Raw genomic sequence first — 12,500 nt, 5'->3', positions numbered from 1 at the left:
TCAGTGTGTGTGTGTGTATTACAGGTGTGTGTGTGTGTGTGTGTGTGTGTTCCAGGTGAGTGATGCTGGGGGGGAGGAGCCTCTCCTCAGGTACCTGGTCAGTGTGTGTGTGTGTATTACAGGTGTGTGTGTGTGTGTGTGTGTTCCAGGTGAGTGATGCTGGGGGGGAGGAGCCTCTCCTCAGGTACCTGGTCAGTGTGTGTGGCAGCAGCTCTGTGTGTCGCCCCCTCACCCTCACCTGCCGCCTCCACACCTCCTCACACACACGCAGAGAGGGTGAGTTCACGCACACACACGCACACACACACACACACACACACACACACACACACACACACACACGCACACACACGCACACACACACACCCACACACACAGACTACAGCCTCCAAGCACTATTGTTGATCTAGTGTGTGTGTTACAGACCTGGCTCAGCTGAAGAGGTTTACGAGAGGAGAAAGAGAGTTTGTGACCCGGCTGCCCCCCCCTCTCCAGCTCACCTGTACTCACCTGGAGGAGGACGTCTCTGACCTGCTCCCACCTGGAGGAGGACGTCTCTGACCTGCTCCCACCTGGAGGAGGACGTCTGACCTGCACCCACCTGGAGGAGGACGGGGTCACTGACCTGCTCCCACCTGGAGGAGGACGTCTCTGACCTGGAGGAGGACGTCTCTGACCTGGAGGAGGACGGGGTCACTGACCTGCACCCACCTGGAGGAGGACGTCTCTGACCTGCACCCACCTGGAGGAGGACGTCTCTGACCTTTAAATATGTAATAAAACATTATATTATAGTATTTATCCTTTCCTGTGACATTTTTGTGTGGATATTACTAGGAATTTCCTTTTGGTGGTGGTGCATAACATTGAGACAACATTGGACAGGGTGCAGGGTTAGGTTAGGGTTAGGGTTAGCAGGGTTGAGACAGGACAGTGCAGAGAGCAAGTACAAAATACTAAAGCAAGATTTAAAAAACAATATAGAAAATGTAGTGCGGTCAGTGTATCTACGCTGTGCGCAGGGCGTCATGTGAACAGTGAGTGTGAGGTGACGTGTGAGTAGTACAGTGATGAGGCTGGTGGCCGTGGGGAACAAGCTGTTTCTATGGTGAGTCTGGGCCCTGATGGAGCGCTGCCTCCTGCTGGAGGGGAGGGGTATGAAGAGATCCTGGCCGGGGTGGGAGGGGCCAGCCACCATCTTCCTGACCCTCTTCAGGGTCCTGGAGTCAGTCAGGAGGGAGGAGCAGGAGGGAGGAGCAGGAGGGAGGAGCAGGAGGGAGGAGCAGGAGGGAGGAGTAGGAGGGAGGAGCAGGAGGGAGGAGTAGGAGGGAGGAGCAGGAGGGAGGAGCAGGAGGGAGGAGCAGGTTGGAGGAGCAGGAGGGAGGAGCAGGAGGGAGGAGCAGGTTGGAGGAGCAGGAGGGAGGAGCAGGAGGGAGGAGCAGGAGGGAGGAGCAGGTTGGAGGAGCAGGAGGGAGGAGCAGGAGGGAGGAGCAGGTTGGAGGAGCAGGAGGGAGGAGTAGGAGGGAGGAGCAGGAGGGAGGAGCAGGAGGGAGGAGCAGGAGGGAGGAGCAGGTTGGAGGAGCAGGAGGGAGGATCAGGAGGGAGGAGCAGGAGGGAGGGGGAGGAGGGAGGAGCAGGAGGGAGGAGCAGGAGGGAGGAGCAGGAGGGAGGAGCAGGAGGGAGGAGCAGGTGAGGAGCAGGAGGGAGGAGCAGGAGGGAGGAGCAGGAGGGAGGAGCAGGTTGGAGGAGCAGGAGGGAGGAGCAGGAGGGAGGAGCAGGAGGGAGGAGGGAGGAGCAGGTTGGAGGAGCAGGAGGGAGGAGCAGGTTGGAGGAGCAGGAGGGAGGAGCAGGAGGGAGGAGCAGGTGAGGAGCAGGAGGGAGGAGCAGGAGGGAGGAGCAGGAGGGAGGAGCAGGAGGGAGGAGCAGGTTGGAGGAGCAGGTTGGAGGAGCAGGAGGGAGGAGCAGGAGGGAGGAGCAGGAGGGAGGAGCAGGTTGGAGGAGCAGGAGGGAGGAGCAGGAGGGAGGAGCAGGAGGGAGGAGCAGGAGGGAGGAGCAGGAGGGAGGAGCAGGTTGGAGGAGCAGGAGGGAGGAGCAGGAGGGAGGAGCAGGAGGGAGGAGGGAGGAGCAGGTTGGAGGAGCAGGAGGGAGGAGCAGGAGGGAGGAGCAGGAGGGAGGAGCAGGAGGGAGGGGGAGGAGGGAGGAGCAGGAGGGAGGAGCAGGAGGGAGGAGCAGGTTGGAGGAGCAGGAGGGAGGAGCAGGTGAGGAGCAGGAGGGAGGAGCAGGAGGGAGGAGCAGGAGGGAGGAGCAGGAGGGAGGAGCAGGTTGGAGGAGCAGGAGGGAGGAGCAGGTTGGAGGAGCAGGAGGGAGGAGCAGGAGGGAGGAGCAGGAGGGAGGAGCAGGTTGGAGGAGCAGGAGGGAGGAGCAGGAGGGAGGAGCAGGAGGGAGGAGCAGGTTGGAGGAGCAGGAGGGAGGAGCAGGAGGGAGGAGCAGGTTGGAGGAGCAGGAGGGAGGAGCAGGAGGGAGGAGCAGGAGGGAGGAGCAGGTTGGAGGAGCAGGAGGGAGGGGGAGGAGGGAGGAGCAGGTTGGAGGAGCAGGAGGGAGGAGCAGGAGGGAGGAGCAGGAGGGAGGGAAGGTTGGAGGGGAAGGTTGGAGGAGCAGGAGGGAGGAGCAGGAGGGAGGGGGAGGAGGGAGGGGGAGGGGGGCGATCTGGACATATTTAGGCCCGAGCACTGGCGGTGCGAGGCCCTATTGAAACTCGAAGGATTATTATTCTCCTCCTTCTTCTCCCCAAACAAATGCCTTTTTGCCGGCCTAAACATCGATGAAAACGGATGAAACTTTGCAGATACGTCAGTCCTGGTGAAAAATTTGATAATTCATGGGTGACGGAAATGGGCGTGGCAAAACGGCTCAAGAGCGCCCCCTGGAAAATTTAAAATGGCGAGCCCCACCTTTCAGTTTGATGTAGGCGAACGAAATTCGGAGGGCATATGTATTTCATCGAGACACACTAAAATGTCTCTTGGAGCTATACCCAACATGCAACAGGAAGGCCGCCATTTTGCTCTTAATGTGCCATTTTGTCCTTGTTTTGACCATTTCCATGCCTCGTACTTCGACGAACTCCTCCTACAGATTTCATCCGATCAACTTCATATCGGGTCAGCTTCATCTTAAGACCTTTGTGATCAAAAGTTATCAAATAAATTGAGTTTTCACCAAACACCCTTGCCGTGGCGCCCCGCCAAAGTTTGACATTTCGCCATAAAACACGATGTCCTCATAACTCCATACATTATCCGATTTGTCCGATATATCTCACGCTTCATGACGGTTCTGTCCTGAACACATCTACGTGTCAGTATTGCATCATACTTATAGCGCCACCTATTGGTGAAACAGGAAGTCCTCATAACTCCTCCATACATTATCCACATAGGTTAGGGTTAGGGTCCTGAGTCTTTCCCCGCCAAAGTTTGACATTTCGCCATAAAACACGATGTCCTCATAACTCCTCCATACATTATCCGATTTGTCCGATATATCTCACGCTTCATGACGGTTCTGTCCTGAACACATCTATGTGTCAGTATTGCGTCATACTTATAGCGCCACCTATTGGTGAAACAGGAAGTCCTCATAGCTCCAGCATACATCATCCGATTTGCACCAAATTGCTGACGCTTCATGAAGGTCACCTTCTGAACACATCTATGCGTCGGTATTGAGTCACACTTACAACGCCACCTACTGGTGAAACAGGAAGTACTCATAACTCCTACATTCGTCATCCGATTTACTCCAAATTGCTCATGCTTGATGAAGGTCGCATCTTGAACACATCTGTAAGTCAGTATTGCGTCATACCTACAGCGCCACCTACTGGTGAAACAGGAAGTCCTCATAACTCCTACAAACATCCGATTTACACCACATTGCTCACGCTTGATGAAGGTCGCGTCCTGAACTCATCTGTAGGTCAGTATTGAGTCATGCTTATAGCGCCGCCTATTGGTGAAACAGGAAGTCCTCATAACTCCTCCATACATTATCCAATTCGTCCGATATATCTCACACTTCATGAAGGTTCTGTCCTGAACACATCTATGTGTCAGTATTGCATCATACTTATAGCGCCACCTATTGGTGAAACAGGAAGTCCTCATAACTCCTCCATACATTATCCGATTTGTCCGATATATCTCACGCTTCATGACGGTTCTGTCCTAAACACATCTATGTGTCAGTATTGCGTCATACTTATAGCGCCACCTATTGGTGAAATAGGAAGTCCTCATAACTCCTCCATACATTATCCAATTTGTCCGATATATCTCACGCTTCATGACGGTTCTGTCCTGAACACATCTATGTGTCAGTATTGCGTCATACTTATAGCGCCACCTATTGGTGAAATAGGAAGTCCTCATAACTCCTCCATACATTATCCAATTTGTCCGATATATCTCACGCTTCATGACGGTTCGGTCCTGAACAGATCTATGTGTCCGTATTGTGTCATACTTATAGCGCCACCTATTGGTGAAACAGGGAGTCCTCATAACTCCTGCATACATCATCCGATTTGCACCAAATTGCTGACGCTTCGTGAAGGTCACCTTCTGAACCCATCTATGCGTCGGTATTGAGTCACACTTACAGCGCCACCTACTGGTGAAACAGGAAGTACTCATAACTCCTACATATGTTATCCGATTTGCTCCAAATTGCTGACGCTTCATGAAGGTGGCCTTCTGAACCCATCTATGTGTCGGTATTGAGTCACACTTACAGCGCCACCTACTGGTGAAACAGGAAGTCCTCATAACTCCTACATACATTGTCCGATTTACTCAACATTTCTCACGCTTCATCAAGGTACCGTCCTGAACACATCTATGCTTCGGTATTGAGTCACGCCTAGAGCGCCACCTACTGGTGACAGGAAGTTTCTCTCAGTACTGCACACCGAAATAGCACAGCCTTTAACGGCGCAGCACCCCGACACGCGTGGGGTGCGAGGGCCCGCTCACTGCTGCTCGCAGCACTAGTTCCTTCTTAGAATTGATGTTGTAGTTTCAGAGATGCCACAGCAGTGCTCAGGTTAGTGAATGAGTGCGGCTTTAATTACTCTCTCACGCAACAAATACTTACAGACTGTGAAACAAACACACACACACACACAAACACACTCGCTGTGACCCACACACAGACCCACACACACAAACACACTCGCTGTGACCCACACACAGACCCACACACACAAACACACGCACACTCGCTGTGACCCACACATAGACCCACACACACACGCACACTTTCACATATTATTTTCTTATTTATCTGATACAAAATGTATCTATACATATTCATGAAGTCAGCATGCACACATGATCGGGGCTCCGCCCCCTCTCCGCCAGCAGCCAACGGGGGCGCGGTCTGGGGGCGGGGCCTCGCCAGGGTTCGACCCAGTTTGAATCTCGACCAACCGTCAGTTGAGCCGCAGAGCTGAACCCACAACAACACCGACCCCAACACAACAACACCACAACAACACCGACCCGCTCAAACCTGATCAGCCCTTCCACTGGGAACGTGAGTATGAACCTGAGAGCGAGCTGCGGGGCAACGGGGCTTTTCTGTTCATTATTTTACCAAAAAAGTCTGATCGTTCATGCAGGAACAAACGGATAAAACTGCTGCTTGAGGGAAGAGAAGGTGTTCAAGATAAATAAATATAAGAGTTTATAATATGAGTCCAGAGAGATAACGTTACCCTAACCCTAACCCGCGCAATGTAAACACAACCAGCCCTCTGCTTCCAGGGACTAGACTGGGCCTTGAAATGCGGATTTATTTGCAGGAATTGAAATATGAAGGTGTTTAATTAGTGCACATAGGGAGTCGTGTGGCCTGTGAGAGCAGGGTTAGGGTTAGTAAGGGTTAGGGTTAGTAAGGGTTAGGGTTAACCCTGACCCTACACAGTAAAGTGCGTGTTCTCAGCGTGTGAAGCCGCAGATTCATGCGACGAACAGAACCTTCCACAGAGAGACTCCAGGTGATAGACGGGGCCCAAATGCGTAGCCGGCCAGACTCGCAGTCTCTTAATTATTATTCCTCCGAAAATAACAATTTACATCCAACCAGGACTACCTATGCTAGTGCGCATTACAGCCTCTATTCCCCCAGTCTGCTATCCTGGTGTATTAGCTGATGCTAGCTGATGCTAGCAGGGAGGATGGCCTGAGCCTGGTGTAGCTAGCTGCATGCTAGCAGGATGCTAGCAGGGGGGATGGGTGGTTAGCTGGATGCTAGCCTGGTTAGCTAGCTAATGCTAGCAGGGGGGATGGGTGAGTTGCACTGCAGCAGGCGGGAAGCAAATGGTGGTCTATTGTTCCCAGCGCAGAGCAGCTAGCATGCTAGGTGGCTAACGGCGGCCAGGCTGTAACTAACTAGCTCCTGAACACGGGACCTTGGACTGAAGAGTCTCTCTGATGCTGATCTGCGTAGCTGCGTGTAATAATGTTTTTATCCGATAAGATTTTATTAGCAAACGTTTTTTTTTACCCAACGTCCCGTGACGCACCGTTCATTAGAACTGCCATTCCAGGAGTTACACGGAGCCCTGTTAGTTATGATTTCTGGTGACGTCACCAGCTAGAGGTTCAGCATCTTCATCTCTGAGCGCGTTGACGTCCTGACGTCACGGATACAGCTCAGATAAATATTCACACACTGTCCTACCCTAACCCTAGATATGGATAGTGTAATAATAATGGTAATATTCCCGTAGATAGATATGAAGTGTAATAATAATGCTAATGTTGCGTGGCCGGTCCCAGCTCGTGAATGACCATGGTGAAGGACGTGAACAAGCCCAAGGGGAAGACGTCGGCCTACGCCTTCTTCGTGCAGACGTGTCGCGAGGAGCACCGCAAGTCTCACCCGGAGCAGTCGGTCAACTTCGCTGAGTTCTCCAAGAAGTGCTCTGAGAGATGGAAGGCAAGGAGACACACACACACACACACACACACCATCACTCCGTACACACACACCATCACTCCGTACACACACACCATCACTCCGTACACACACACACACCATCACTCCCTACACACACACACACACACCATCACTCCCTACACACACACACACCATCACTCCCTACACACACACCATCACTCCCTACACACACACCATCACTCCCTACACACACACACCATCACTCCGTACACACACACCATCACTCCGTACACACACACACACCATCACTCCGTACACACACACCATCACTCCCTACACACACACACACACCATCACTCCGTACACACACACACCATCACACCATAGACACACACACCATCATCACACCATAGACACACACACACCATCATCACTCCATAGACACACACACACACACCATCACTCTGTACACACACACACACCATCATCACTCCGTAGACACACACACCATCATCATCATCACTCTGTACACACACACACCATCATCATCACACCATAGACACACACACACCATCATCATCATCACTCCATAGACACACACACACCATCATCATCACTCCATAGACACACACACACCATCATCATCATCACACCATAGACACACACACACCATCATCATCACTCCATAGACACACACACCATCATCATCACTCCATAGACACACACACACCATCATCATCACTCCATAGACACACACACACCATCATCATCACTCTGTAAACAAACACAGATATAGTGTGTGTGTGTGTGTGTGGTTTGTTGTATTGAATGTGTGTGTGGTATAGTGTATCTATAATGCGTGTGTGTGGTATAGTGTATTTATAATGTTTGTGTGTGGTATAGTGTATCTATAATGTGTGTGTGTGGTATAGTGTATCTATAATGCGTGTGTGTGTGGTATAGTGTATCTATAATGTGTGTGTGTGGTATAGTGTGTTTATAATGTGTGTGTATCTAGGGCCTGACCCCCAATGATAAGAAGCGCTTTGAGGACATGGCGAAGGCTGACAAGCTGCGCTACAACAGGGACATGCAGCACTATGTTCCCCCCAAGGGCATGGGGGCCCGCGCCCGCAAGAGGAAGGACCCCAACGCCCCCAAGAGACCTCCGTGAGGCTCACACACACACACACACACACTCTCATAGCTTACCCAGGGTTGGTTCAGTCTCTGAGGCCTGGATCACACTAGGAGGTCCATGGGTCCAGGGTCCATCAGACATGTCTGCTGCACATTCCTGGCTTTTAAATTATTTTTTTTGTGACAAATCCAAACATATGGTCTTCTTTTATTTCAATCTCTAATTGTTCAATCTGAATTCGCGCTGTTTGATAACAATATTATAGCCTAACTGTTCACCTTATTTATTTATGAATGTTGTAAGAGATGAATGGTTGTAAAGTTCATGAACTCAGCCAGGTTCATTTAAACAGTTCCCTTTGCTTCCCATCTCATCTACTTCGTGTTTCTGCATTTTTATATTCTTTAATGTTTTATATTCTTTAATGTAATATGTGTGTGTCCGTGTGTGTGTCCATCCTGTGTGCATGTCCGTCGTGTGTGTCTGTTCTGTGTGTGTGTGTGTGTGCGTCCTGTGTGTGTGTGTGCGTCCTGTGTGTGTGTGTGTGTGTGTGTGCGTCCTGTGTGTGTGTGCGTCCTGTGTGTGTGTGTGTGCGTCCTGTGTGTGTGTGTGTGTGTGTGTGTGTGTGTGCCCCCCAGGTCAGCGTTCTTCGTGTTCTGCGGGGAGTACCGCCCCACGGTGAAGCAGGAGTGTCCAGGTCTGTCCATAGGAGACTGTGCCAAGAGGCTGGGGGTCATGTGGTCCAAGCTCAGCCAATCAGATAAGCACCCCTACGAGGAGAAGGCACTCAGACTGAGGGAGAAGTACGACAAGGTAACACATCTAACACACGCACACATCTAACACACACTCAGCTAACACAACGCCCCTCCACACCTTCTCAACACGTGTGTCCTGTGTGTGTGTAGGACATGGTGGCGTACCGTGGGGGTGTGTCCTTTGCGAGAGGCTCAGCCACTAAGGGTGGCGCCCAGGGAGGTGATGAAGATGACGATGATGATGGCGATGATGATGACGACGATGACGATGAAGATGACGAATAAACTGTGTGTGTGAGAGAAAGAGAGTGCATATGAGCATGTATATATGTGTCTGAGTGTGTGTGTGTGAGAGAGACAGAGTGTGTAATTTGCCTTTCAGATTCCCACCCTGGTCCAGTTGCAGCCCTCTGTGGGTTGGGTTAGAGTTAGGTTAGTTAAGGCTAGGGCTAACCCTAGCCCTCTGTGGGTTGGGTTAGAGTTAGGTTAGAGTTAGGGCTAGGGCTAACCCTAGCCCTCTGTGGGTTGGGTTAGAGTTAGGTTAGTTAGGGCTAGGGCTAACCCTAGCCCCCTGTGGGTTAGGTTAGAGTTAGGGCTAGAGCTAACCCTCTGTGGGTTAGGTTAGAGTAAGGTTAGAGTTAGCCCTCTGTGGGTTAGGTTAGAGTTAGGGCTAGAGCTAACCCTCTGTGGGTTGGGTTAGAGTTAGGGCTAGAGCTAGCCCTCTGTGGGTTGGGTTAGAGTTAGGTTAGAGTTAGGGCTAGAGCTAACCCTCTGTGGGTTAGGTTAGAGTTAGGGCTAGAGCTAACCCTAGCCCTCTGTGGGAGTGAGAGGAGGAGACTGGTTCTGGACTGCGGTGGTGATTGAATACTCTTATGTTGCCTCCTCACCTCCTCCCTTCCTCAACCAGGCTCCCTTACAGGAGGCGGGGGAGGAGAGGCTGTGTGTGTGTGTGTGTGTGTGTGTGTGTGTGTGTGTGTGTGTGCGCGCGTGTGTGTGTGTGCACCTGTCCTAAACTCTTCTGTAGCAACGTTAAGTTTTATCAGAGTTGAAACCACCCTTGATGTTGTTTTTAGATTAAAGATTTGTTTCCAGTAATGTTCCTCAGGCCTCAGCCTGCCTGTCATCTGACGACAATATGGAGGATTTTAAGGTCCCTATTATGAAAAAGTCACGTTTTCCTTGCGTGTGCACATTTGGATCTCTGATGGGCCTGCTGGGTTAGGGTCAGGGTTAGGGCTGGGTTAGGGCTGGGTTAGGGTTAGGGCTGGGTTAGGGTCAGGGTTAGCTATAACACAGAGACTGGGTCAGGGTTAGGGTCAGGGTTAGGGTCAGGGTCAGGGTTAGGGTCAGGGTCAGGGTTAGGGTTAGGGTTAGGGTTAGCTATAACACAGAGACTGTTAAATAAGGGTTAGGGTTAGTTAGGGCAGGCTAGTCCAGACTGGTAGTTTACTGGTTATCAGGCTAGTCCAGACTGGTAGTTAACTGGTTTACTGGTTAACAGGCTAGTCCAGACTGGTAGTTAACTGGTTTACTGGTTAACAGGCTAGTCCAGACTGGTAGTTAACTGGTTTACTGGTTATCAGGCTAGTCCAGACTGGTAGTTAACTGGTTTACTGGTTATCAGGCTAGTCCAGACTGGTAGTTTACTGGTTTACTGGTTGACAGGCTAGTCCAGACTGGTAGTTAACTGGTTTACTGGTTGACAGGCTAGTCCAGACTGGTAGTTAACTGGTTTACTGGTTAACAGGCTAGTCCAGACTGGTAGTTAACTGGTTTACTGGTTAACAGGCTAGTCCAGACTGGTAGTTAACTGGTTTACTGGTTAACAGGCTAGTCCAGACTGGTAGTTAACTGGTTTACTGGTTGACAGGCTAGTCCAGACTGGTAGTTTACTGGTTTACTGGTTTACAGGCTAGTCCAGACTGGTAGTGAACTGGTTTACTGGTTTACTAGTTTCAGTATACGGGGCTGATTCATGCCCCTGTTTGTAACCGTGATGATCTCGCCCTAAGATTCTTGGTTATTTTAATTTTTTTACTGGAGATGTTTGTTTCAGCTGTATGTAGAAGTTAACTTTTATAATAAAACTTTATGATTGTGAAACTCACTCTGTGTCCAGAGTTCTGTTGTGTTGAATGCTGCAGGATGCTGTTCTACCAGCAGAACCTCTACTAATACTAACCCTAACCCTGACCCTTAACCCTAACCCTTAACCCTAACCCAGCCCTAACCCTAACTCCTTCTAACCCTAACCCTAACTCCTTCTAATACTAACCCTAACCCTAACTCCTTCTAATACTAACCCTAACTCCTTCTAATACTAACCCTAACCCCTTCTAATACTAACCCTAACCCCAACTCCTTCTAATACTAACCCTAACCCTAACTCCTTCTAATACTAACCCTAACCCTAACTCCTTCTAATACTAACCCTAACTCCTTCTAATACTAACCCTAACCCTAACTCCTTCTAACCCTAACCCTAACTCCTTCTAATACTAACCCTAACCCTAACCCCTTCTAATACTAACCCTAACCCTAACTCCTTCTAATACTAACCCTAACCCTAACCCCTTCTAATACTAACCCTAACCCCAACTCCTTCTAATACTAACCCTAACCCTAACTCCTTCTAATGGTGATGTCTGGCTCTATTAGTCAGTCAGATTAGTGACGTCTGGGCAGAGACGGATTACGGACCGGGCCGATGGGGCTGGAGCCCAGGGGTTAGGGTTAGGGTTGGGGCTAACCCCTTGACTAGCAGGGTTAGGGTTAGGGCTAACCCCTTGACTAGCAGGGGCCCCGGGGGGGGGGGTTAGGGTTAGGGTTAGGGTTAGGGTTCTATAGGGCCCTCTGACTACCCAAAAAATCCTGGTGGGAAATAATAATAATAATTTTAAAGAAAACTCCTGTGACCATAGCGGGGGCCGCTGCGAGGAGGGGGGGGCCTCCACGGACGCCCAGGGGCCCGGTCCATAATCCGTCCATGCGTCTGGTCAACCTGTTAGTCAGATTATCATAATGATGTCTGGGTCGACCTTCAGACCGTCAGATTATCACAAAACACAAGAACCCAGATAGTAAAATGTTTATTTAAATATAACTAGAAACATCAGTTTAGACACAGAATCCACTGGCAGCGGAATACAAACTTTATCAAAATACAGTACGGTGATTCTTCACAGAATCCCCCCGCGTCACAATGAACTACACCACGGGCCTCTGACGGGCCCACGCTACGACCCACCCACCCAGGACGGGCCCACGCTACGACCCACCCACCCAGGACGGGCCCACGCTACGACCCACCCACCCACCCACCCAGGACGGGCCCACGCTACGACCCACCCACCCACCCAGGACGGGCCCACGCTACGACCCACCCACCCACCCACCACGGGCCTCTGACGGGCCCACGCTACGACCCACCCACCCAGGACGGGCCCACGCTACCACCCACCCACCCACCCACCCAGGACGGGCCTCTGACGGGCCCACGCTACGACCCACCCAATGTGGATAGGCGCGCCCCGTCTGAACAGCGGTATTGCTGGAGATTCGAGCTGTTCCAAAACAACACTGTTTAGAATTTAGAACCAATCATGCAGAGAACAACAACTCGTCAGTAATGATGATTA

At 51.0% G+C, this 12,500-nt stretch overlaps 2 protein-coding genes across 11 annotated transcripts in view; both read left to right on the top strand.

Annotated features, from left to right (window-relative positions):
• The window catches only part of ctc1 (CTS telomere maintenance complex component 1), a gene marked incomplete at its 5' end in the record, with an annotated part of 5,453 nt that extends 4,774 nt beyond the window's left edge, over positions 1-679 (top strand). Inside the window, 2 exons of the mRNA XM_084462972.1 lie at positions 150-276; positions 425-679. Of these exons, the coding sequence (XP_084319098.1) occupies positions 150-276; positions 425-561 (264 nt within the window). The 3' untranslated portion in view covers positions 562-679. The remainder of the gene's footprint in view (positions 1-149; positions 277-424) is intronic.
• Positions 680-5,490: 4,811 nt separating this feature from the next.
• hmgb2b (high mobility group box 2b) lies at positions 5,491-10,087 on the top strand. Of its 10 annotated transcripts, XR_014631265.1 has the most exons (7): positions 5,491-5,595; positions 6,843-7,002; positions 7,982-8,133; positions 8,743-8,917; positions 9,013-9,347; positions 9,520-9,606; positions 9,656-10,087. XR_014631265.1 is itself a non-coding variant. In XM_084462947.1 (5 exons), exons 2-5 carry the CDS (start codon positions 6,850-6,852, stop codon positions 9,145-9,147), a joined length of 615 nt encoding a protein of 204 aa, XP_084319073.1. In that variant the 5' UTR covers positions 5,491-5,595; positions 6,843-6,849; the 3' UTR covers positions 9,148-10,087. The 10 variants fall into 10 exon arrangements, 1 of the variants encoding a protein (XP_084319073.1); XR_014631266.1 differs by having other exon boundaries at positions 9,520-10,087; XR_014631267.1 differs by lacking the exon at positions 9,520-9,606 and having other exon boundaries at positions 9,013-9,402; positions 9,607-10,087.
• The last annotated feature ends 2,413 nt before the right edge of the window (positions 10,088-12,500 follow it).

This window comes from Borostomias antarcticus, assembly GCF_949987555.1.
Source record: "Borostomias antarcticus genome assembly, contig: scaffold_116, whole genome shotgun sequence".
Lineage (NCBI taxonomy): Eukaryota > Metazoa > Chordata > Actinopteri > Stomiiformes > Stomiidae > Borostomias > Borostomias antarcticus.
Note: the sequence above shows the minus strand (reverse complement) of the source record. Positions and strands in the feature narration are given on the sequence as shown.

Coding starts and splice junctions, on each gene's coding strand:
- hmgb2b (XM_084462947.1), top strand. CDS start 6,850: ATGACCATGGTGAAGGACGTGAACAAGCCCAAGGGGAAGACGTCGGCC. Junction 7,003..7,981: donor AGTGCTCTGAGAGATGGAAG/GCAAGGAGACAC, acceptor GTGTGTATCTAG/GGCCTGACCCCCAATGATAA. Junction 8,134..8,742: donor AACGCCCCCAAGAGACCTCC/GTGAGGCTCACA, acceptor TGTGCCCCCCAG/GTCAGCGTTCTTCGTGTTCT.